Genomic DNA, 27,735 nt, shown 5'->3' with positions numbered 1-27,735 from the left:
TCTTGGCGCATTATAGCCTTAGTAGCTAATGCGCCAATAAAACCAAAACAAAACAAAAAAAAAAAAATCTCCCTAATTTACAAAGGGGGGGGGGGATCAAAGGGAAAAGTGAATAATTACAGACGTGTAATCTTGACATCTATTCTAGAGAAAATAATGAAGTCAGTGGTCAAAGACAGTGCAGGACCTTTTAGACATGAAATCAATAATAAGGCAGTAATAGCATGGATTTGATAAGCAGTGATATCATCTGAACCAATCTTATTGGGTACTGGATGCAAAAAATAATTTGACATCATATACTTAGATTTCAGAAAAGCTTTTTAGTACTATTCCACATAAAAGATTGCTATAAAAATTGGAGCAGTATGGCATTAGGAACAAGTTACTGCTATGGATAAAGAAATGGTTGAGTGGGAGAAGACAAAGTTATCATTTGGCACTGCACTTCTTGGACTAATGTTATTAGTGAAGTCTGTCAGGGTTTAGTGCTGATATATTGTTGTTTCAATATTTATTAATGATATTGAGGAAGGCACATTAGGCTTGAAGTCTAAGTTTGCAAATGATACGAAGGTTTTCAGGGTGGTTAATGGCAGTATGCAGTCATACATGAGGTCCTCTGAACAGCACAGATGGGCTGCTAGGACAGCTCATGGGGTTTTGTCAATGATATACGGGAATTATGCCAGCAGATATAAGGAGGCGATTATTCTGATATAAGAAGGCAGATATAAGGAGGCAATGATTAGGCCATATCTTGAGCACTGCATACTTGTCTAGAAGTCTTATTTTAGGAAGGATGTGGATCTGTTGGAGCAGGTGTAGAGAAGAATAACAAGATTATTGAAAAGAACTAAAGGGTACTCTTACTAAGAAAGACTTCAGTTCTGTAAATTACAATGTCAGGAAACCAAGCACCTCTAAGGTGATCTGATTGAGTAAGTTAAAAATGTTTATGGCCTCCTTATTCTTGCCCAAGCAACATAAATTTAAATTGAGGAACTTTTGGTTCCACTATAGATGTGTGGAAATTTGCTTTCAGTCAGAGGGTAGTTAATTAACGGGGAAAAAATACCTCCATCTAATGTTGCAGAAAAATACTAGATGGAAGAACTAGAAAAATTTCTAAAGAATGGACAGATGATAAGTGCTTTTGTTGTTGTTGATGCTGTTCGAGCTTTCTTCCTTGTATTATTTATCACTACTAATAGACACTAATACTAGATACAGTTTATAAGATTGCTACACAAAAAATTTATTTTAATATTAGAAAAGAGATTGCATGTTAATCATCATTTTCTGATTATTTTAGGTTATAAAACAAAATTCTTTGGAATTTGGCTTTTATAACCTAAAATAATCAGAAAAATTTCTGTACTACTACTAGCTTTTATAAGCTCGTTAGGTTGATGAAATTGAATAAAGTGATACATAATTAGAAGAAGGTAGTATTACTTCAAAAAAAGAAGTAACGAGTCTTTACTTCTTTGGGTTTTTTTTTTTTTTTTTTTTTTTCAAATTCTTTTTCAATTCTTTTAAAAAGAAAATTGTAAATTTTTTATTTTTTTTATTTCAATTTTATTTTTGAAATGACTTCACTCTAGTATTGGACAACCAAGTCAAAATAAGACCAAATTAGTGTTTAAAAGCATTTATATACAAAGCTCTTGTTTGTAAGACTTTTCAAATTTCACAAAAAAAAAAAAAAAAAAAAAATCACTGTGCTTATAAATTCACAAAAGGAAGGGCTAATTTTCCAGTTAATTATCTTGGATTCTGTTCATCTACAAATTTGACAGACAACTTGAAATAACCAGCATACATAATGACATTGTTTGTTAAAAATAATGTTAGGTGTCTGCTCTCTCTTCTGCAGTATGACAGTCTTTTGTGCTTATGAAACTATGAGACATAAGCACTAAACATTGATATAAAAATGGGATATAAAATCTACAGCTTTACAGTTGCTGAAAGAAATGTGTTGCTGCCATTTTAAAATTACTATGTATACTGTACTCTTGCCTTTTTGTATCTAATTTCCTAACTGTTTTCAGAATGGAGATCCAAATAATCCATATTGCCAAGGGGTGGAAGGCATCTTGCAGGCATACCAAAGAACTCTCTATTCTGTTCAGTTATATGGTCCAACAAACTTTTCTCCTGTTATTAATCATGTGGCAAGGTATGAATAAATGGCTCATAAAATAAAATAAGATAAAAATAAAATTTTTATGGTAATAATTAGTATTTGGTGTCTTTTAAACATATCACTTTATGCAGATTTTGTAAAAGTTTCTAGTAATATACATATTTGATGTGTGTTATGTTATCTAGTAATAAAATCAGTTTTGTTAAAAGGAAGTTTTTTTATTAATACCATAAATTAAAGCATAGTACAGTTTGATTGAAGTTTAGTTTAATAAAATGACTGTTGCGCAGCACTTCCAGCAATTTAAGGTTCTCACTTCTGTTTTAATATCTCTCTCTCTCTCTCTCTCTCTCTCTCCAGTTTTTGTGCTCTTATATATTTAAATAGCTAAAAGTGATGAATTTTGAATTTTAGAAAGCTTGATAGTAGTCTATTGTTTAATTTAAGTATTTAATTTTATTTAACCTAGATAAGTTCTGCAGTATTTTTGCACTTGGTCTTTCACTGAAAACTCTTTTTTTTTATGCATTTCAAATTCATTTTATTGTTTTGTATTTATGCTACACGTTTAGGTAAAAACTTGCTACATGACCATAGTTCCCTAACCTCTCTCACATTTAACTCAACAGAAAGGTCCAAGGCCTCTTTGTTGACAGCAGCTACAGTTCTTTTTTAGATTTTATTTAATGATATTTCTTTCCTTTTTTATTGTAGTTCTGATAAAATTGTAAATTCACAATAAGGCAGATTTATTTTTATCTTATTAAATATTAATTTTTAAAGTTAATTTTATGAAATTTTTGCCACTTGACAATATTTTCTGGATTGACTTTGCTTCTCAGTAGGTGACTTGAATCAGAGGTATTTCCCATTTTTATCTTATTATTTGGGTAGGCAACATAGCTGTGTTCTTTTTCTAATAACTTTATTCACATGTTCGATTGAGAGTGCCAGTGATGCCGCTTACTTAAACTTTGATGTCAGGTGAAACTCTAGTTATGGTCTTTTGATTACAAGAATTTTTAATTTAATTCTTGCAATGTAAAGTGCATTATTTTATTTGTATACAGCAGCAGCATAGTGTATGTTGTATTACTTCTAAGTTTAGTTTACAGCAAGCATTTCCATTAAACTGTTCAGTCACCCATTGAGGGAATGCACAAGGTGTGATTTTAAGTAAATGAAACTTGTTTTATAATAAACATGCTGTCATTGGTAGAAGTACATCAATGAACTGTGTTTCCTTTAAAAGTGGTCCTCTTGAAAAGTTTTACACTTTTAGCTGCTGCTACTGTTGAACACATTTCCAGTACTCTTCCTTTGAAATATCCTTTGTCATCTCACATTTTCTTTAATGTCATCAGCGCTGGAAAATATTTTTCCATGCATTTTCTCAACTTTGGAAAGAGACGTTGGAGGTGGCTGATTCTAATGAACGAGATGGTTGATCAGTCTGTGTGAATGACTTAAAAGTTTTTAAACAATTTTTCCAATAACTTTCCTCATGCTCAAGTGTTCCACAAAAATGAGTCTGGTTGTTTTTTTAGCTAAGTTTAACTCTAGCAATTAAAATAAAGCTTGCCATTTGTCTGAATGAACCAAATCTCTCCCCTACCTTTGAGTGCTTTCATCACCCTTGTGAATTGTTGCATGTCAGTGTCATGCATTATCATTGATATTGTCTCTGCCTTCTTTAAATCAAATTTTTTAAACTAATCAAAAAATCTTTGCTCTATACCATTGATATTCAGTGAGTAGTACATACTGGAAGCGGGGGGCTCCTTTTGGAGAAGTATGCTGACATACAATATCAGCTTTATTTAAAAATTATCTATAAATTTTTCATATCTGTATGGCAGATTTATTTGTGTTAGTCTTGTGAGTTGTTGCACATCAATGTTGTGCATTATTGTTGATATTATCCCTACCTTTAAACCTTTTAAGCTAATCAAAAACATATAATAAAGAAATAAGTCAGTTGGCATATGTAAACAAGTATTATCCCAAATGCATTTAAATGACACATTCTATAGGAAAAATATAATAGTATACGTTAAAAAAAAAAAAAAAACCAGAAAACTATAAGTGGCATGATGTGTAGGTAATGTAAAACTTGTCAAAAGAGGAAACAGCACTTCAACCTATGTTAGAATATCTGTTTATTTCCACTTGGGAATTACATATAGATGTAAATCAGACATTTAATGGGATAGTCTTACAACTTTATCATTGCTCCCAGTTGGAGTCGCCCATTGAAGTTCCTGTGTAAGTCAAACCTTTGGCTTTTCTGATCTATGTAACAGTGAAGTAGTAGTGACACTGATAAAGTGGTTAAGAATACCACTAAATGTCTGATTCCCATCTGTATATAATTTCTAGCTGGAAATAAACAGACATTCTAAGGTAGGTTGAAGTGCTTTATTTCTCTTTTGGCAAGTAATAGGTGGAAAATTGGATCATTGAAAAAGGCTATCAGGAATTTTAAAAGTGTGGATGTTAACTGCTCAACATCTGTCAGGACAGTCTGCATTGATATCAGCATGTAACTAAACAGAGCACATACCTATATGGTCCATCAAAACCTACACAAGATCCTCAATCAACACTGGCTGGCTCTTCTGGAATTAGGGGGGGAGGCAGCATAATGCATTCTACATTAGTTGGTAGAGGATAAATTGTACTTCAGAATCCATATTGACTGTAGTACATATTAACCATTGCAATGCATGTCCTGAACAGATTATTAAGCTTCTGAATGATGACTGGGTAATTTCAGTTGATGTGTTTCCAATGGTTTGCCTCTGATTAGTATATATGGGCCTAAGAACACTGCCCACATACAACCAAATGTTAAATGCATCTTCCAGTGTAATGGTATGTTACATTACCTTATCAGGTGGCCAAAGTAAAGTGATTTTGACTGATGGCAGCTCAGTTCCATCAGATCCTCTGGGTACATGCTGACTGTAAGGTGATACGTTGTACAGAAAAGTAATGTGCAAGTTTTATCAGGAAAACGAGTTTCAACTTCTCTCATAGGCTGGGTAGAGTCCCAGTATGATTGTTATCGAGCATATCTGGGGGATAAGGACAGACATCATTAGATTATGCAGTGATCCAGTATATGATTGGATCAGTACTAACACATGACTTCACAAAATGGCATATTATCAGCACTATTTGTATTAATCTTTTGAAGCATTTCATTCTAAAGCCTGTTTTGTGATTGCATATTTCATTTTATTCTGATTGCACACACTAGAATGGAAGGAACTTCCCACCCCTTTATTTCTATTCGTAAGAAAACAATGAGAGTCTATTGTATTAGTTCTCTCACTCAGCCAACTTCACCTTTTCAAGAAGTTGTCCTCCTATTGTACTACTTTCAAATAAATGGCACTTTACCAAAAGAGCATTTTGATGTTTATTTAAGAGGGGTGTCACCACCCAAACAGCTGTGTCATTGGTACTGCCATCCCATTAGAAAGCAGTTGAACACCAGATATCACACGCTAAGATACAGTTTTATGAAGGATACCATGTTGGTTCTCAAAATTTGCAAACTTTGGTACTTAAATATAGGTGAGCAGCACATGAAATTAATATAAATGTAGAATAGAAGGAATGTTTCTTTTCTTTATTTTTTATAGCATGTAAAAAAAGACTGCTTCATTAGTTTAGAAATTGAGAGCGTTTTTCCCAGGTTTAATGTAAGTGTGAGGTGTAATAAGAAAGTTTGGAGATTGAACTAATATTTGGGAAACAAAGAAGCCAGCTATGTGAATGGGACTCCTTCAAATTAGTGTTTCAAACTATATATGATTCTGAAACTTCTGTAGGCATGCCTGATAAGTTTATTTTGGAATTGCTGATAGTTCCTGTGTCATATTCTGAATAATTTTCTGTCATTGCAAATCTGTGCCCTTTCATGTGGACTTTAAGTTTGGGAGAGGAAAAAACCCAACAGGGAGCTAAATCCAATGAATATGACTGACAGATGGGGCACCACAGTTTTCCCCCATCAGCCCTATTCATTGGTTCCATCAAAATTTCTTGGAACTTTTTGATGGAAGGTGCTGAGTGTGCAGGGGCATCATGAGGCAAGCATTGATTCCCTGGAGCCCACTTTTCTGGCCATTTTCTTCCAAATAATTGCTGTAGAACTTCTGTTATATTCCCGGTGTGCTGTTTGACTGTGTAGGACAAATTCATAATGAAAAATCTCTGTGAATTGAAAAATATAAGTATGATCTTCTTTTTGGATTAAGATTATTTTGCTTTTTTTGGGCCTTGGAAAGACAGAATCATCCACTGAGAGGACTGGGTCTTTGCTTCCATGTCAGAGCATGCACCCACAATTCATCATCAATGAAATAAACAGTGTAGATCAGCAGCATGCTGGTGAAGATCCTGACATGTGAAAACTTGCCACTCTCTGATCATCAGTGAGGAGTAGAGGGAGTGGGAAGGCATAAACTTGGCTGAAATGCATCACATTCCCAAACTTTGTGTTAACACTGATTAACACGTCTCATAAGAAATACCAATTGGTTGAAATACAATTGGTATTTCAACTAGCATCTATGTGGATAGTTAAACATTGAGCACTACTTAACTTATCACAAACATGAGTGATTGAATCATTTGTTTTTGAAGTTGAAGGGTGGCCATAGCAAGGACTATCTAGCAACAAGTTGTTCTCTTTAAACTTTGCAAACTTTATAGAGAGCTCATTGTTTAAAGAGTTTTGTTTTTAACTACTGAAAAGTGTTTGGACAACACATAGCATTTTTTCAAAAACTATTTTTAACATTTCATGGGTTTCTATTGTACTTTCCCTAATTTGAAACAAAATTTAATGCATGTTTGTTGCTCAGTAAATCACTCGTTTTAGAATGCAACACCTTCCTCTTCGACATGCACACATGCAAATTCAGACTGACTGCAGATAAATGAGAGATGTCTCATTACCAAGTCTAGGTAAGTCACACATTGTAGTAAGTTGCAACTTGTCAAAACAAGGTGCAACTTGCTACAATTTTATGATATAAAGCCATTTCCCAAACTTTTTGATCATGCTTCACATAATGAGATATATAGAGAAGAATAATTAGAAATAGAAATATTAAGAGTAATAAAACTAAGAATTGAATAAGAAATACCTAATCCTTAATTATTAAGATAAAACATGTTTTTCAGATTTGCCAGTGCTTATCAAGATGGGTCCCAATATTTTGTCCTTCTTATCATCACAGATGGAGTTATCAGTGATATGTTGCAGACTAAACGTTCTATTGTTCAAGTATCAAGCCTTCCAATGTCGGTCATTATTGTAGGTGTTGGAAATGCTGATTTTGCAGGTAAATTATTCATAATAACTAATTATAAGTGCTGAAACTTATTATTGTATGTATTTTAACGTAAATATTCATCATAAACATATATGGTATATCCTTATAAATCCAATATTGATTTATTCAAAATGGACATATTTCTAAGTCACTAAAATTCCGTGACCAGTGTTATAGTTGTACCAGCAAAAAAACAAAAAAAGGGGTAGATGAGAAAATACAAATTATGCACTTCCCTTCTTATGTAGGTAACTATCCAGTTAACCTTTGAATTTCTTCAAACTCCTAGCCTCAACTGCCTACAGAGCAGCTTGATCACTGGTCAACAACTTGCTGACTAAAAGAAAACTTCCTACAATTTTAGTCTAAACCTCTTCCCCTGTAATTTGAATTTATGGCCCCCTTGTTCTGGAATTCTTTATAACAGTGAAAATTCTGCTTTCATTCATTTCATTAATCCCTCATTGAGCCTTATAAAACTCATTCAGGTCCCCTCTAAAGTGCTTGGTTGCCAAGCACTGTAGCCCACATAAAAATCGAAAGTCTTTCTTCATATGGTCACCCACTTGCTGATTTCACCATATGAGACTGCCCGTCTTTGAACACTTTCAATAAGCTGAGTGACTTTTTTTGGATGAGGTCTCCATACTGGGACACAATATTCCAAATGTGGTTGTACAATTTTTTTTTTTTTTTTATAAAACCACCAAACACGAGAGATATTAGAACCTGTAGTACTTAGTGCATGAGTTGAAAAGGTGAAAGAAGATACTTGTTGACATTAGATTTGAATTTCTGTAGATTGTAATATTTAGGAAATACGTATGAAGGAAGGTTGTTCCAGAAAACAGAAGTTAAATGAAAAAGAAGAAAAGTTGGTTCTGTGGGTTTGAAGTTGGACAGTAAAAGGACATTGACTGATTGCAGAACATGTTCAGACTGCTTTGGAAGAGAGAGAGCAGGAATTATAGAAGTCAGTTCAGAAGAACAGTGACCATGGAAGTGACTATAGAAAAGACATGCAGCAGAAACAGAATGTCTATGAGACAGAGTGGAGAGACTCTATTAGAGATGAGTGATTAATTAACGTAACTGCCCTCTTTTGAATGGAATCTTAGAGTTTTACTCTCAGCATTAGTTTTCTTCCAAAACTAACGCTGAGAACAAAAGAGAAAACCCAGTTTTTTAGATGCACAGGAAGCAATATTTTTAATCTGCTTATGCCAAGACAGACAGACAGACAGACAGACAGACACAGAGAGAGAGAGAGAGAGAGATTAGAATTCAGTGTAATCCCAAAAGAGATATCTGATCTTGCAAAGAAATCAGTGTCATCAAAGTAAGCATAGGTAATTAGCATTGCAAGATGGTAATTAGTATTAGTAGTGTTATATGCAAGCTTATGATGTAGCCGAGTGGTCAAGAGCACGGGTGCAGTAGCACATTCTCTTTGAGTGGACCAGGGATCAAGCCTGTGACTGCTAAATATGATTAACAGTTGTATTGATTGATTTATTGTAAATGCCACTGACCTGGTGGTCATGCCAGAGTATAAACCAGAACATTTTTTTTTTTTTTTTCAATACAGCATCAGCCAAAAAAAAAACCCCTTCCTATTTCACCTATCCATTTGCATCAAAAGTTTGTCCAGTTCTTCCTTGAATCTACTTAAGTTATCAACTTCCGCAATAGATAGAAGTTTGTTGTGGCAATCAATCACTCATCTAATCTGAAACCGTTTTTCCTCATTTTGAATTTATGTCCCCTCAAGTGCATAATCTGGGCAAGAGAAAGAACCCCGTCAGCATTGAGTTTGCTCAAACCATTCAAAGCCTCATAAGTCTCAATCAAATTACCTTGCAGGTAATTAGCATTGCGTCCAGACCTGTATGCAGTACTCAAGGTGTGGCCCGACCATTGCCTTATACAAGGGAATAATCATTTCTTATCAATGCTAGCAAAGTTCCTGTATGTCATTGACAAGACCCCATGAGCTGCTCTAGCAGCCTGTCTGCACTGCTCTTAAAACTTCATATCTGACTGCACAATTACCTCCATATCTTTTTCATTCTCCACTACCCTGAGTGTCATACTGCACAGTTAGTACATTACTGTGGGGCTACTGCTACCCATATTCAATACTTTACATTTGTCAATGTTAAACTTCACTTACCACCTCTCAGCCCATTTGGCCAACTTTTCTAGATCATGTTACAGCAACATATTATCATTCCTGTCATTAACAACCCTGCTAACCTTTGTATCTGCAAATTTGGACATTAAGCCTGATATATTTCATCAATATCATTGATAAATATAGAAAACAACAATGGCTCCAACAACAAACCATGGGAGAATCCACTAATAACATTAGTCCACAAAGAGCAGTGTCCATTGATTACCACTCTCTGTCTTCTCCCACTCAACCATCCCTTTATTATTAGCAACAACTTGCCTTTAATGCCATACTGCTCCAATTTGTACAGCAGTCTGTTATGTGCAACAGTATCAATAGCTTCCTGAAATCCAAGTACAGTATATGATTTCAAAATTATTTTTAGCATCCAGTTCCTTTGTGTACCATCATAGTATTCATTCAAATTGGTCAGGTAAGATATCCCCTTAACAAACACATGCTGTGTCTAACTATAACTGCAGTCTTGTCTAGATGATCCTGCATTGCTTCTTTAACCAGTGGCCTCATTACTTTCCCCAGAACAGAAGTTAAACTAACAGGTCTGCAATTACTTGCATTACCCTTTGATCCTTCCGCTTTTGAATTGGGGATACATTTGCATCCTCATGTGTATGTGTAGATGCAAAATAATCATTCAGTTTAATCTGCTACTTGAGCAGGATCATCAGTATCAAGTGGACCAATCTGATTCATCCCTTTCCTTCTAGAGTTTACATAAATAAAGAAAAAATCTTTGCTTTTTTTCTCTGCATCCTTTGCCAAAGATTTCTCGTAATCTACTGTCGCTTGCCTAACCTCCTTTGTGACTTGATTACAGACTAGCTTATATCTGCCGTAGGCTTTTGTGTCATCTGAATAGATATGACAGGACTAGGTTTTAGAACGATTGAAATCAACTAAGTTATCTTTGCCCCACTGGAGAATTACCTGGAGATCAGAATTTAAGGAATTGGTAGTGGATATTTGAGTTGAAGCTGTTTGTGCAGGACAAGATTTCTCAAACTGAGGAAGGTGAAATGCGTGTGCTATAATCAGCAAACCCAAACCTATGGATAGGATTTCCAGTCAGTGGAAGAAGGTCATTAATATACAAGAGGAGAAGATTGGTAGAAAGAACTGAACCTTGGGGAATACCAACGATAGTGGAGAAGTTCGAAGACAGAGAGCCATCTACCATCACCTGCAGTGAGCAGTCAAAGAGAAAATTGGATACTCCCCAATTACAAAAAAACAGTTGGAAAACCATAAGATGGAAGTTATTTAGGAGCCTTTATGCAATCATGATCAAAAACCTTTGAAATGTCAAAAGCAACCGTTTGAGTTTCACCAACCTTTTCCATTGAATTTGTCCACAGATGGATAACATGAACCAGAATATCACCAGTGGATCGACACTGACAGAATCCATATTGACAATCATTGAACAGATGGAAGGTTTCTAGATAGTTTAAGAGGTGGTGGTTGATTGATTTCTCCATTGTTTTAGAAAGAGTACAAGTAAGTGCAATGGGATGATAATTGGATGGGAGGCATTTGTCATCCTTTTTAGAAACTGGCTGAATATGAGCAAATTTCCAAGTAGAAAGGAAAATATTTTTGGAATAAGAAAGTGAAAAAGGGTAACACAGAACAGGAATAAGTTCAGGAGCACAGGTTTTGAGAAAATACACATTAAGAACAAGTGGAGAAATAATATCAGGACCTGGAGCTTTCTTAGCATCAGGATTGTTCAAAATCCTTCTGACATCCCTTTGATGGACAACCACAGGAGACATTGAATGAAGTGTACTGAGAATGATGGGAAGTGGTGTACCAAGATCATCAATGGACAAGTTGGAAGAAAAGTAGGAAGCTAGCAGGTCAGCTTTATCTTTGGCTGAAGTGGCAAAAGAACCATCTGGCTTTGACAGAGGTGGGAATAGAAATGGGCGAAAGTTGCAGCCAATAGCATTTGGCAAGAGACCAGAATACTACACTAATTTGGACAAGAAGCAAGTTTTTTAGGTCACTAATTTGGACAAGAAGCAAGTTTTCTACTCTTAGCCTGTTCGAAAGCTAGTTTGGACTGATTAATAACTGCTGTACAATTATTGTGAGCTTTGATGTAGGCAGAAAATGAACCTGGAGATTTGGATGCAAGCCAGTTGCGATATTCAATATTCTTACCTTGAACAGACATAGCAGTACATTTATTGGAAAACCAAGGTTTAGATAAAGTACAAGATTTGAAGGGGGAGTGTAGAATAAAGGATTTCATCCCTACAAGAATAATTTCACTGACACAATCTGAGCAAACATTCACATCAGAAGATTTGAAACAGTAATCCAACTAAGGTAAAGAAGAAAAGAAATCTCACAGATCATCCCATTTTGCATTCTTGTAATACCAAACAACACGAGGTTGAGAATGCCTGTTTACACAGCTCAGAAAACTTCATTAATCTGTGAGTTATGATATCTGTAGATATAACTCACAGATTCCTCTCCTCTTCTACAATTTTTAGTTTTACCCCACCAAGTATATAATTTATTTTGGTTTTGCTGATTCTGAAGTGTAAGACTTGCATTTTGCTTCATTAAAACATAACTTCCACCTTTGTGACCATTCTTGAAGCCTGTTCAAGTCATCCTGAAGGATCGTTAATGGCTCTCGCAATCTTTATCATCTGCAAATTTGGACATCATATCCTTTATCGAATTGTCAACAATGTTGTTGATAATCAGAAACAACAGTGGTCCAAGAGCTGATCCTTGGAAGACTCAACTTGTAACATTACACCAATCTGAAGAATATCCATTGATCACAATGCTCTGTCTTCTGCCCAGCAGCCACCCAGAAATTCATCTTAGAATCTTTACAGTAATCCCAACGTATTCTAGCTTATACAGTAACTTCTCATGAGGGACTAAGTCAAATGCTCTGCTAAAATCCAAATAAACTATATCGAAATTGTTGCCTACATTCAGCTCATGAGTAACTGTGTCAAATAACTTACTAGATTAGTTACTCGGTAAGTTTGTTAAGGGAAAATCAGCACAGTTTTGAGCTGATTTTCCCTTATCAAAACCATGCTGTATGTCCTTCAGAATGCCATTCCTTTCTAAAGGTCCCTGGATTGCACTCTTAATCATAGCTTCTAAGACTTTCCCTGCCACTGAAGTTAGACTAACCAGTCTGTGGTTACTGACATCACTTTTATGTATCAGGGATATACAGGGGTGTCTCAAAAATATTGGTACAAATGTTTAGGGGAGGTAGGTAACACCTAAAGGAATGTGAATTGCATAGGAACCCATAACCGGAAACGTCACCATAAGTCGGTACACGGCACTGTTCATCAGTTCACGAGAGGGAAAATTTCTGGTTTCCTCATTCAAGCAGTAGTCGCCGCACAAAGAGCATGCATCGATATACGAACTGTGAGCTGGCAAACATGCACCTAGTGTATGGATTAGCAGAGGGCAATGGACGAGCCGCTCAATGAATTTATGGAGAACACTTCTCAGAAAAGACATGTACCAGACCACCGTTTGTTTGTTTGTGCATGTGCATCAAAATTTGTGCGATTATGGGTCATTTAGAGGTAACAGGAGTAGTGCGGACAGACCACATTCGACGCGAACTCCCGCCATAGAAGAAAGTGTGTTGAATGCCGTCCGGAATAATCCTACTACCAGCACACGTGCCGTTGCCTCTGCCTTAGGAGTGTCTCGTTGCAGTGTACAGTGTGTCTGGCACAACGATTTCTTACACCGCTTTCATCTCCAAAGGGTTCAGTTACTGCTCCCCAAGATCATCCTGCATGTGTGGCTTTTGCGCAGTGGTTTCTCCAAGAAAGTGTTCAACAAGACATGAATTTTCCAGCCTATGTTTTGTTCACAGATGAGGCTTATTTCACTTGGGAAGGCTTATTCAATCAGCACAATGCTCATGTGTGAGCTCACAACAACAACCCACACAGTGTGCGCCCCCATGCGGCACAACATCGCTTCGCAATAAATGTGTGGGCAGGTATGGTCGGTGACTGCTTAGTCGGCCCATACCTGTTACCATCCCTCATGAACTCCGCTAAATATCGGATCTTTCTTGAACAAGTTCTACCAGGGTTACTTGACAATGTTCCAGCAAATGTGAGACGCAACATTTGGTTTCAACATGACGGGGTGCCTGCCCATTATGGAAGGTGTGTTCGTGACCAGTTGAACAGGTGTTTTGGGCATCGATGGATTGGCCGTGGTGGACCCGTTGCCTGGCCCCCACGCTCACCTGATTTATCGAGCCTTGATTTCTTTCTGTGGGGGGGCCTCAAATCTATCGTGTATGAAACCTGTGGAGACGGAAATGGATCTTGTGGCAAGACTCGTCTGCGCTGCTGCTACTGTCAAAGAAACTCCAGGTGTGTTCGACCGTGTCCGCCAATCCATGCTGCGTCGATGTCACGCATGCATCGCGTCTCATGGTGGAACCATCGAGCATCTGTTGTAACATCATGAAATGCATCCATCCATCTCGTACTCCGTTGTTAATATTATGTCAAATAAATGTTTGCCACTAATTACTGTCTTGTGTCATTTCTGCTTCTTGTGCCTCTGCTACTACTTTCCCGCAACGTTTCCGGTTATGGGTTCCTATGCATTTCACATTCCTTTAGATGTTACCTACCTCCCCTAAACGTTTGTACCAATATTTTTGAGACACCCTGTATAGTGTGTTCGTGTCTAACGGCACCAGGGGTTCCCCCATCTCTGCGTTGCTTTCATTGTAGGTGTAACAGTTCACTGTAAAGGCCAGAGATTTAAAAGTGTATGGATTTTGTAAGTGTAGTGTTGTGTATCATTGTTCTTCTGGCCATTTAGCTGCTAGACCCCTGCTGGGGCCCAACGTTGTCCACACTATGCCTCATGGAGGCAGACCAGGTACCCAATAATTTTAAATTTTCATTCTGGCAGGTCCTACCATCTGATTTCCTGAGATTTCAGTGACTAGGACCTTAAAAAAAAAAAAAAAATGGAGGAAAAAAAAAATAAAAAATAATAAATAAAATAATAAAATTAAAAAACAAAAATGGGGCAAAAAAACACTGGAAAAGTAAGGCCAAAAGAGGTTTATATTAATGCAGTTTAATTTTGGACGTTGAATTTTGATGTTGCGTGGGGTTTTTGCTGATAGTTTAGGCAGAGTGGGGAGGGGAGACTGAAGACTGGGAGGAAAAGACAGAAGTATGGGGATGATAGAGAAGGCGACCCCAAAAAGTCAGTGGGACAGGCCCAGGCCCTACCAGGAGAAGAAGAAGGAGGAGACCTGTAATTCTCATTCAACTGCCGTTTTCTGGAACAACCTTCCTTCAAACATATTTCCTGAAAATTACAGTCTACAGAAGTTCAAGTCTAATGTCAACAAATATCTTCTTTCATCGTCTTCTCAACCTCCAACCCAAGCACGGTACTAAGTACTATAGGTTCTACTACCTGTCGTGTTTGGGGGTTTCATAAAAAAAAATAAATAAATACGTACCATAGTGGAACTAGTCATCCACAATTTCTTGTTGGCACCATGTTACTGTTAGCCTTATTATGTCAGCATTTGTTATCCTAACCAGGAATTCAAATTCAGACATTTTATTGGCAGTGCTCTTGACCTAACTGTAGACATAGTTAAGACTAAGTATTCTTTTATAATTTACTAACCTGACAACCTCTGTGAAGTTATTAGGCTTGTTTCCTTAGCTTTATCTTCCCGCTCATTTGAAACATTGCTATCCTCAGGACATCTTTCCAACATCAGCTGTTGCAGCAACAAACAAGAACATTTGAAGTGAGTGCAAGCATTATTATAATTCATATTGATAGATAAACATGTGTATATATAACTCTTCTTCCAGCCAACTGGTAGTTTCCCTGAATCCTTAAGATATCCTCACTGATACTGGCAAAAACCCTTGCACCATATTTGTTCAAATGAATACAGTCTCTACAAATAGAGTTATATGGTTTTTATGTGCATTTGAGGACAGATTATTCAAAATATGTCTGCAGTAAAATTCACACACTGCTGAAATCAACTACAGGCTAACATCATTATAGTGAAATTGAAACTTTAATGAAAATTTTCTATTTTTCCATGTTAGTTTTATAGGCTGGTATGCATATTTGATAAATTACCTTTTATTTACTGAAGGGAATTTTACCAGTGGAATTGAATTTTATTTGCTCTTCGAGCTCATTCTCCTGCCACATCTGTTATACCATGTGTTCCCAGTAGCATTTTGATGGGGCTTATTGCACAAATTTCTGCCATCAGAGCTGGTTTTCTTTCTGCCTATGTTATGGCTGTATTGGAGGGCGCCTCTGTAGCCAGGTAACCACCAAATGCGGAAAGGTCAGGAAATGACCACCACATATCCCCGGAGCAATATGGCCTTAGTTGCTAATACTCCTAAAAACCAAATAACAACAACATGGCTGTATTTTGCAGCCCACCTTGTCAGTAATCAAATTTTTGCCAAAGGAATAAGAGGATACATAGCTTTTCTAACATTTGTTCCTCTGTATGGGGTCATTATTAAAACATTTCCTGGCAGTATATGTGACTTTATTTTCAATTGCAGCTGTTTTACATATCTCAGGCATGTTTCTTTCTTGCTGTCGGAGTTAGTCTTCCCCTCCAACACTGCATGCATTATGGCAGGCGCCTCCATAGCCGGGTGGGCAGGAGCAGCAGTGCATAGCACACACTTCTTGATTAGACTGGGGTTCGAGCCCGTGACCACCAAATACGGAGGATGCGCAAAGGTCAGGGAATGACTACCGCATATCCCGGAGCAATATGGCCTTAGTTGCTAATGCTCCTAAAAACCAAATAACAAATAACATTATGGCAAACTATGTCAAATTTTACCAATGACATAAGAGGATACCTGGTTAAGTATATAAGAGGAAACCTAGATTTTAAACTTGTTTAACATTAGCATTTAACACTATCCTCTTGGGCCACTGGGAAAAATTTTTAAGAATTTTTACAATAGCCTGACATTCCATTTGAAGTTGTTTTTTGCCAGAAAGTGAATTGCACTTTCCCTTGACTGATATAGCTGCATTATCATGTAAATAAATTTCAACCAATAGGCCTAGATATAGCATTAAAAAAATTAGAGGGAAAACAAAAATCAAAATAACAGAATTTATCAGGTAATGGTGCTTTTTTTTTTCTTACCTTGAATTTTGAATATAATTCTACAAAAATAAGTAATTGTAGTAATTCTGATCACTTGTTTTGTCAGAATGTTTTGTAAAGTGTTGCTGAAAAGCAGACAAATAAAAAATTAACAGAATTTGTATAATTTTTTTTTTTCTTCTCTTTGAATGCACATGTAGCATTTTAAATAAATTTTAAACTTTAAATCCTTTTGAATTTAAATCCAGAAATAGTTGTCTTCAATTGGAGCTGTGGGGTATAATAATCTCAGTTAGAAAGAGTAGAGTTCCCTCAAGAATTGTTACTTGTTTTTCAGTCTGTGTGATATGCAAGTTGGCTACATTTGTACAAACATATAGTGGACTAAAAATCCCAAAAACAACTAACCAAATTCTAAATAATAGTAATCATCATACCAATAGAAAACAATAGCCACTTCTGTTTACTATGGTAGGCAGTACTAGACTGAGTAGACAACCTTGAAAATGCTTGTTTCTTTTGCATGTGGAAACACAAAGAAGAAAATGTCCCTACTATGATTGCTTCTAGTTACCACACACAAAATTCAGTTTTATTACTTTATAAGTTTTATTGGATATTCATAAAGTAATTGACATATTATCTTTATTACAAATAGCTATGGAAGAATTAGATGGTGATAATGTAAGAATTAGTGCAAATGGAGTATATGCTGAACGGGATATCGTACAGGTAAGGAAAAAAATAATTATAATATCTGTTTGTTTCTTGTTTCCTTCCATTTAAAGTATTACAATTAAGCAGCAAAACTTTTATTCAGTTGAATAATAGAAAGAGATATTCAATGTTTGAATTTCTGTGCATTAACACTAGTGAGCTTTTATGTGCCTTTTATTATCACTTACTGGATTTGAGTATCTGTGCTTTATCCAATGAACTGTAAACAATTTTTTTGCTGTTCCAAAACTTTTCTCTTTGCTTAGGATAAACTTTTGCAATCCATAGCTTTCTGAAAACTACCAGGAAGGAATTTTGAATTCTAGTAGAATACAGTCGGTCCTCGTATTTTTTTTTTTTTTTTTTTTTTATGTGAACCCCAAACACGAGAGGTATTAGAACCTATAGTACTTAGTACCGTGCTTGGGTTGGAGATTGAGAAGACGAAAGAAGATATTTGTTGACATTGGACTTGAACTTCTGTAGATTGTAATTTTCAGGAAATACGTATGAAGGAAGGTTGTTCCAGAAAACGGCAGTTGAATGAATAAATGAGGAAGATGAAAAGTTGGTTCTGTGGGTTTGAAGTTGGACAGTAAATGGATGTTGGCTGGTGGCGGCACGTGTTCGGACTGTTTTGAAAGAGAGAGCGGGAATTATAGAAGCTAATTCAGAAGAACAGTGCCCATGGAAGTATCTGTAGAAGAGGCATGCAGCAGAAACAGTGCGTCTATGAGACAGCGAGTGGAGAGACTCTGTTGGAGATGAATCATTAATTAACCTAACTGCCCTCTTCTGAATGGAATCAAGAAGCCTGAGAGAGGTTTTGGGGGCACCACCCCAGATGTGGGAACAATATTCCATGGCAGGGCGGATTTGCGATTTATACAGAGTGAGCAGCTGTTTGGAAGAAAAGTAACACCGAGAGCGAAAGAGAAAACCAAGTTTTTTAGATGCAGAGGAAGCAATATTTGTAATGTGCTTGTGCCAAGAGAGATTAGAAGTCAGGGTAATCCCCAAAAGAGATATATCCTTTTGCCTAGAAATTGGAGTGTCACTAAAGATAAGCATAGGAGCAGAAGAATCCTTTTTGCGAGATATAAGACAAGACTGAGTTTTAGTATAACATGTGTTTACATTACACGAATTCGATCATACACGATTTATAAATAGGGGAACGATATCTTATATAACACGAACCGAATTCGCTTATGCACGATTCGCCTTTGTGTTTACAAGAAATGGCAATCACCCCAACCGAACGCAACACGATAGGAATGAAGAGAAGATTCTGAAAATGTATTTGTTTTTTATATCAGTGAAGGGGAAACACATTTCACCATAACGTAAAAACCAACACAATTCCAGCTATCGATATAATCGCAAATGCAATTAGATGGAGTTTACTACCAGTTTATAACAGATTCCACTAGCAAAAACGCAACTGGAAATTGTTTTATGGTAGTAACCCCCAGAAATGTGCTTTAGTAAAATGTAGGTGTTAATAGTGTATCTCGGCCTTTACGGTGTTGTTTATTCAGTTGCTACACGGGCGCAGCTTTGTTTATGTGTATCAAGCGTGCCTCCTCGTTTTGTAATTGTGCTTTATTCCCTAAAAATTAGTAAAATACTTAAAAGGTGTGAAAAGGAAGCGTCCTGGCGAAGACACTGCAGATTCAGAGAGAAAAAAAAAAAAAGCAATATCGATAAACAGAGGCGGACTGGGTCAAAAATTCTTACCCGGGAAAATTTATAGTGGCCTCATACTACGGTTTATGGCCAAAATCACACCGGCCTTCGGCCCACCGGGATTTCCTGGGTAATGCTTATGGCCAGTCTGCCTCTGTCGATAGAGAAAAAATATGAAATTGTGAAACGCTTTGAGCAAAATGAAAGACCATGTGATATTGCACATGCTACAGACCGAAATGAGGCAACGCCGAGAATTAGAAAGAATGCGGAGAAAATAAAAACAACTTTCATAGCAGGAACAACTCAAAGTGTAATTAAAATCCATTAGATTAAGACACAAAGAATTGGAAGAGATGGAATGGCTGTCATCTGTTTGGACAGAAAATCAAACAAAAAACAAGTTTGCTTACGATAGAAGCAAAAGCAGTAGCAATATTTTATTACGTAATAGTCGTAATAAAATACGTAAGCATTTTATTACGTATTATAATTTATACTTACGTATTATAAAATACGTAAGTATTTTATTACGACTATTTTATTTAATATAATAAATTTTTTACTATTTTATTAATAAATCTTTATTATTTATTATATTATAATAAAAATAAAAAATATTATAATATTATTTTTTATTACGTATTTTAATCGTTACAAAATACGTAAGTATTTTGTAACGATTAAAATTACCCGATTATTTATTGTGTTTGGTAATGTTTTGGTTCCAAATGTGTGTTCAATCTTGGGTGGTCGGCACCTAACCCCACTTTTTCCATAGGGCCTGTTGTTTATATTGCACGATTTTGCATTGCACGAGGGTTTTTAGGAACACAACTATCGTGCTATACGAGGACAGACTGTATAACTAACAGTTAAATTAAAAATTACAGAAAATTCAATTCTAAATAGCTATGCTTACAAAGTCTTTGTAAGTAATATCTGCACATTTTAAAATTTTATGTCATGCAAATTTACAGTAGATATTTCTAGAAAGATTTTCAGTTTAAAGTATAACTTTGTGCATTATGCTTCATTACAGTTTCATTAATTGTATATGTTCTCAATTTTATATTAATTCTCTTTCAAATTTTTCAGTGATATTGTCAAAATGACAAATTGTATTGTTTTAATACAGTTTGTCATGTGCTGCCATGATTTAGTCTTCATTAAACTAGAGGTAGTCTTGTGGGTATTACCTTAGCCAATCCTGCTAATGATATGTAGCCTCTCACTGTCGCTTGTCCTATGCAGTGGTTGTTATTATATTAATACTATAAATTTGGATGATAAAATTACACTGTGAATCACGTTGGGAACAGAAATTTATTGTGAAATTAGTCAATTACACTGCATATCTCTTTTTTAAAGTAATATTGTAAAACAGTACAAATTGTATATAAAATATTAAAGACTGGCTTCAGAAGTGTAAATTTGCACTTCTGAAGCCAGCACCTAATTCCCTTTGCACCTAATGGGAATTATTCACTTCCAATAATAATAAAATTATCAGGATGTTGGTGAACACATTTAGCCCTGTTTTAAAAAAGACATTTTAATGAAATGTGAGCTTTATTTTGTTCAATAAAATGCTACATAGTTTTAGTGTCAGAATAAATATTTGTTCCTAATATGATGCACAATATTAATTTTAACATCCAGTTCCAAATCACATCGTTCAGCAAGTAAATAAAACAATATTTATATCTCCTTTAACATATGGATGTAATTGTTTATGTTTTCAATTTTATATTAACCGAATTATAAAATTACTTTCACAGATATAACTGTACCATATACAGTGTGCAGCAAAAATTAAAGATATGTTATGTTTTAATATTTAGATACTGTATCCACAAAATAATATCTTTTTAATAAAATATACTATATAATATTGGTGTAGATACACCATAGTTTACCCATAAATTTGAACTATGTATGTAGTGTAAAAGGCATCGTTTTAATTGTATCTCATATTGTGGGTGCCTTCACAATGAGATAGTTGGTATTGCACTACTTCAAATAAATAACGCTGCCAAAAATTCATCCAGCTCAGCCTCAGTGAATTCCCTAGTACCGTTCACTGATTATAAAATGTATATACAAAGTATATGTAAAGGTCAATGGACTCTTCAGTGGCCAGCACAATTTCATAATAAACTACTTGAAATAAAACCATTTACCAAAATTATGGGCTTCTAGCCTCCTTGCAAACAGACAAGAAGAAGTAATTCTAGCCAGAGCTAGAATCGGCCATACTCATTTAACCCATCTCTTCCTTTTGTCAGGGAATGACCCTCCTCAGTGTAATCACTGTCATACACTACTCACAGTCAAACACATACTTCTGGAATGTACTCTATATAATAATGCTCGACTATTGTCATTCAGTTCTCTGTCAAATTTAAAGGAACCTTTGTCGCTTAGCCATATCATAGGCAAAAAATCAAATCTCACAGAATTCTTCTCCTTCCTAAAACAAATAAGATTGTATAGCTGTTTCTAACTGCTTCTAAATCAATCAACGCAGGCAGTATGAACCACTTTCATAAGTGCAGTATGGCCAAAGTAGCCATTGCACTTAAAACCCCATCAACAACAACAACAAATAAATAACGCTTCTCTACTAGAGAAGCATTATTTATTTGAAGTAGTGCAATACCAGCTATCTCATTGTGAAGGCACCCACAATATGAGATACAATTAAAACAATGCCTTTTACACTACATACGTAGTTCAAATTTATGGGCAAACTATGGTGTATCTACACCGATATTATATAGTTAATTACCTAAAACCCATAAGAAATTATGCCTTGTGCATTTAGTCTTCTAATACAATAAAATATACTAAAAATATTATAAGTTAGCTTAACCTTCTTATATCAATAGGATAGTTTTATTATGGTGTTATGTTAAGGTGGTGATCTCCTTAAGCCAGTGATTCTCAAACATTGCACTGTGGCACACTGATGCGCCACAAGCGGTGGCCAGGTGTGCTGTGAATATTATGAAAGTATATTTTAAAAATGAGAAGAAACCCATTTGTATAGAGATTTATTACATTCATGATCAGTTAATAGCTACGCTAGGCTCCTAGGGTAACAGTTATTATTGTACGCAGCTAGCAAGCAATGTCACTGAGGAGTGTTTGAAATGCATTCATGGCAGCTTAGGATGCAGGCTGGTGACTCGCTTATATTAGTTTGAGCCAGACAGCGGAATAGGCTACATGTTCTCTCTGACTGTTACGGAATAGGCTACATGTGCTCTGTGACTGTGTTAGATGTGCAATTCAATAGATGTATGTCAGTGGTGTATGTATATTCAATATACAATATACATATAGCACCTTATAAAAATGGATAAATTTGTTAAGAGGAAACGTAGCATTGAAGACTGTGAATCTGAAAGTGAGCTTACTTCACAAAAGCGAAAAATATCATTGAAATTAAAACACGACCTAATTGCCAATATTGCAACAGTTATTTAAAGTTTGGTTTTTCTTGGACTGGAAATGAAGATAAGCCTTTTCCACTGTGTGCAGCAAAAAAAGCTTGAACACAGTCATGGTTCCTAGCAAGTTAAAAAGACATTTTACAACTAAGCACTCACATCTTCAAGGAAAAGATTTAAATTATCTCAAAAGATTGTCAGAACAGCAATTGAAACAAGCAAACATTTTTAAAAAAAGATTAACAGTTTCTGAAATGGTTGCACAAAAAATGAAGTCACCTACTCTACCTGAGTCAGTTATTTTGCTGGCATGTAGAAAGATTGTTAAAACAATGTTGGGAAATTAAGCAAAACAAGAAATAAGCAAAATTCCCCTCTCAAATGATACAATTCGTAGATGAATCACAGCACTGTCAGCTGACATAGAAGAAAATGTATGGAATAAACTTCAGAATTCAGATTTTGTTTTGCAAATTGACGAATCTACTGACATCAGTAATAAAAACAAAGCACAGCTACTTGCATTTATTCATTTTATTGATGGAGACCAAATAATAAATAAATTTTTGTATAAAAATTGTGCAAACGCATCAGAAATACATAGCTATATCTGAATAAATCAGAATATTGGTAAAACGGCGTCGTTTTAAGTTATATCTCATATTGTGAATATCTTCACAGTGAGTTGCCATGATATTGCACTACTTCGAATAAGTAACGCTTCACCTAATGAGAAGACTAATGTTACTTATTCTCAGATGGATACCACCACCCAGACGGCACCGTTTCAGGGCTGTTTGGCCCTTCTTCGGTGGGTGGGTAGGTATACATTTTTTATACATAGTCCTGACTCTCCCATAGCTTGAGGCTTATGCCCTAGATGCTTAGAAATAAATTTTTTTGTTGCAAATAAATGCCAGGTACTACAAGAGGTCAAGACATCTTTAATATTTTAACCGCCTACCTTGAAAAATGGAAACGTTCGTGGAAGTCATGCATTGGCATTTGTACAGATGGAGCTTCATCTATGGTAGGCTCTATGAAAGAATTTACAATGCTAGTAAAACAGCAAAATCCCAGTGTTATTATAACTCATTGCTTTCTACATAGGGAGGTCCTCGTTTCAAAAACATTAGGAATTGAATTACAAAAAGTTTTAAACCAAGTTGTCGAAATGGTTAATTTCATTAAAAGCAGACCATTAAAGACTTGTTTATTTAAGCAAATTTGTATTGATATGGATTCACGGTACAGACAATTAATTTTACACACAGAAGTGAGATGGCTGTCAAGGAGGGAAGCTGCTATGTCGTGTATGTTAACCCTGGGGGCTCACATCTGGTGAATATGGGCTTGGCAAACCCAGGGTTTTGAGCTGGATATCATCATTCTTCTCTTTCTTGGTGATTCCTTTCTACTTTCTCTCTCTCTCTCTCTCTCTCTCTCTCTCTCTCTCTCTCTCAGGGGGTAACTCGGGATTTTTTTTTCTTTTTTTTCTTTTTTCTTTTTTTGGCTGGTGCAGCATAAGCCTCAGGCTTCCTTGTACCATATGGTTAATAATAATAATAATAATATGAATTCCAAGAAAGAGAGATGCTTGCATTTTTTGAAGAAGAAAAACAGAAATCCAAACTTCACAACGAATATCTTCGTTGTGAAGTTTGGATTTCCAGGCTGGAATATTTAACAGAGATATTTGTGCACCTTAATAACCTCAATACAAATATGCAAGGTAAAAATGAAAATATTCTAACTTCGACAGATAAGCTAATTGCATTTCAGAAAAGAATAGCAATTTGGAAAAATAGAGCTAGAGATAGTAATTTTGAAATGTTTATTTTGCTATATAAAACCCATATAAAAGAAATTACTCCTATCATGGTTGAGCATTTGACAACTCTGGAAGAGAAATTAAACTTTTATTTTCCATCATTAAACGTAGAAGACTATGATTTGGTTCGAAACCCATTCATAAAAATTCCATCGGATGTTGGTTTGAAATTATCTGAAGAAGAACTGGCTTCTATATCCAGTGATCAAGGATTAAAAATCAAACATGAAGAGTTGTCTTGAAAAATTTTGGATTTCAATCAGAGAAGAATATCCTTCAGTAGCTAAAAAAAAGCTTTGTCCATTTTGATGCAGTTTTCTACTTCATACTTGTGTGAATTAGGATTTTCTTCACTAACATTAAATGCAAAAAAAAGAGAAAGACTCCAATGCATTGAAGATGAAATGAGGGTATGTTTATCTCATATACGTCCTGACATTGAAAAGGTCGGCAAAAAACATCAAGCCCATACTGTCTGTATCTTGTTGAAACCGATAGCTGTGACAGTGTTATTCAGGATTCTGATAGCCATGACTGTAATTCAAGAGCTAGATAGGTTTTCATTATAGTGCAGTAATGTTCTCATGATAGTTACATAACCCTTATAGATGTCAAATAATAGCGATTCAAACTGACAGTGGGAATTTTGTGAATGAATAGTTAATTACTGAGCCACTGATAATTTCACTTATTAATGTTAGTATTGGCATAAAGTTCAGAGAAGCAAGAAGCTTTTGCTATATCAAGGGGGAAAAACTTTCTCCATTTTTTTCTCATAGACAGACCTTTTAATTTCAATTTTACTTATAATACACTCATTCAGATCTCTGAGTGTTCTAGTTACCAATTTCAGTATCCCACTTATTTCAAGTCTTTTTTTTCATATGGACACACCCTTTAGCCAGTTTCACCATGTCCATTGCCTGTATTTGGACCTTTTCAAGACGTGTTTCTGTGTTGTTTTTCAGTCAAGGCCTCCATAACTAGATGCAGAATTTGAAGTGCAGCCTTACAATTGCCTTATACAATGGAATTATAACCTTTCTATCTCTACAAGAAATTTTCTGATAAATCATCAAAAGGACACTATGCACCCTCCTTTCCACTGCACTATCTGCCCATATTGTGACTCAAAATCCTTCTTCTGTTGTTTTAATTCAGTCCCTTTTATGAAGGCTTGACAGTTCTCTTCTATGATATGCTAACAGGTGACCTCATTTACCTCTACCTTCTGAATACTGTTGCTATATCTGTCATCAAAGAAATATTTATATATAGCTGCCAATTCTCTGTATTTATGATGCAATATCAGCCTTTTTTACTTAATTTGATCCTTCTCCATCTTTTTTTTCACAAAAAATAATATGTTAAAATTGGAATTTTTTAAAATGTATATTTATGTATGTTTTTTTAACAAATTGGCCATCAAGTGTGCTGTGGTAGTCCACATTGCAAAATAGAATTCAGGATAACACCATTGTTCTCTGGTATTTGAAATCATTTCTTAGTACTTGTGTAGTGCAAAGCTAATGAAATATGTAAAATTCCAGAAGACATACAGGCAAGATTTTCCAGATATTTTAAAATCTCATAAAAGTAGCATGTTTTCCTTGTGTACTGTATGTAGATGTGATTTTTTAATTTCAATCAGTGGGAAACATGATGTGATCAGACATTTGTTAAGAAATATGCATATGGATAGTGTGCAGTGCATAGAATGAAATGAAATGCAAAAAAATTGATTTAGCATTTCATGGTGATGTCATACCTGCTGAATGTTTATTTATTTTACTTATTTATGTTTATTTTACTGTTATTAATGTTCCCATCAGATTAAAAATAAAACATATAACCAAATATTAATGATACTATTTTGGATTTTTTTTTTTTTTATATAGTTTGTGCCATTCAATCAAGTGTCATCTCAGGGATCTTGGCAAAGAAGACAGGCCCAACTAGCCAAAAATGTTTTGGCAGAAATTCCTACACAATTTATTAGCTATATGAAAAAGAGGGGGCTAAAACCCAAGCCAGTTCATGATGCATCTGTACCCCAGTATAATGATGCCTCTGCACCCCGGTATAATGATGCAGCATATTATAGTGGAATGTAATAATTTCCAAGAGCAGTCATCTCTTTCTCTCATTTCTTTTAACATTGACATATTCCAGACAGAATCAGTACCTGTGGCGTTCTTGCAGTTATTTTCGTACATCTAATGTCACATGATAAGAATGGCATAAAAATATTTTGTTTATGTAATGGGTATATTGTGCATACATTCTTTTTTCTTGTTATTTCTAGTCATTCTGAATGTACCATTGTATTTATACATTTTACCTATGTTAAATGCTCTAATATTTCATTATAAAAATTGTGCCAAGTTTATGGAAATTGCTGCACATTTATGGTAGTAAAGTGTGTTGGCATACTATATTATGAAACTGATGAGGCCAATTCCAGGCATATTTCGAAATGAAACCATATTTTATGGGTTTTTTTATATAGCAGGGAAAGTGCATTTTTCACTCTCATCCTTATTCATAACTGAGTACCCTCCATGACCATGTAAGTTTTATCTCTTTAACTCATTTGGTGAGGTTTGGATTCACATCACCTTGGAGACCATAGGAATTCTTAAAAGCCTTTTCAGTCATGGCTGTAATTGTTAATGAATCTCAAATGAAGGGAAAAGGAGTTTCATTCATCAGTTATTCTGGTTCTTAATTTGCAAATCACCCTGTGAATATGTATACAAATCAGCTAGTAAACATGCTTATATGGCAAACAATATGCTCTGTTGCAAACCATATGAACTGTTGCACAAGGTAGTTGATGCACCAAAAATTTTCACCCAATCATAAATGAACACCACATGATCAAATACTATAGTTGTACAAAGGGTTGACTTTTCTTCTGGATTTACTTTTCAGTAACTTTTATATTATGTTTTTCAAGTGTGGTCATACTGAATTTATGAACTTACCAATATGAAACATCTTATACCAGTCATGAGCACATGACTGGTATATACTTTCTTTCATTCAGATAATAATAGTGTTTCCCTGTCTTTCATTGTGCCTTTGGATACTAGTCTGGTTTTCTGAATGTTTTTGCTTAATTCTTATTTTTTGCTGTTAACATTATTATGTAGATAACTTACCTGAG

General features: G+C 35.3%; 1 protein-coding gene across 3 annotated transcripts in view; it reads left to right on the top strand.

The window, feature by feature from the left end:
- The window catches only part of LOC150090167 (copine-8-like), a 127,092-nt gene extending 100,304 nt beyond the window's left edge, over positions 1 to 26,788 (top strand). For all 3 annotated transcript variants that reach the window (XM_090368988.1, XM_090368986.1, XM_090368985.1), the window contains 4 exons: positions 2,058 to 2,185; positions 7,352 to 7,512; positions 17,533 to 17,606; positions 26,465 to 26,788. In XM_090368988.1, the coding sequence (XP_090225114.1) occupies positions 2,058 to 2,185; positions 7,352 to 7,512; positions 17,533 to 17,606; positions 26,465 to 26,680 (579 nt within the window). In that variant the 3' untranslated portion in view covers positions 26,681 to 26,788. The remainder of the gene's footprint in view (positions 1 to 2,057; positions 2,186 to 7,351; positions 7,513 to 17,532; positions 17,607 to 26,464) is intronic.
- The last annotated feature ends 947 nt before the right edge of the window (positions 26,789 to 27,735 follow it).

This window comes from Mastigoproctus giganteus, chromosome 2, assembly GCF_048544385.1.
Source record: "Mastigoproctus giganteus isolate SK-2022 chromosome 2, ASM4854438v1, whole genome shotgun sequence".
In the NCBI taxonomy this organism is placed as follows: Eukaryota; Metazoa; Arthropoda; class Arachnida; order Uropygi; family Thelyphonidae; genus Mastigoproctus; species Mastigoproctus giganteus.
Note: the sequence above shows the minus strand (reverse complement) of the source record. Positions and strands in the feature narration are given on the sequence as shown.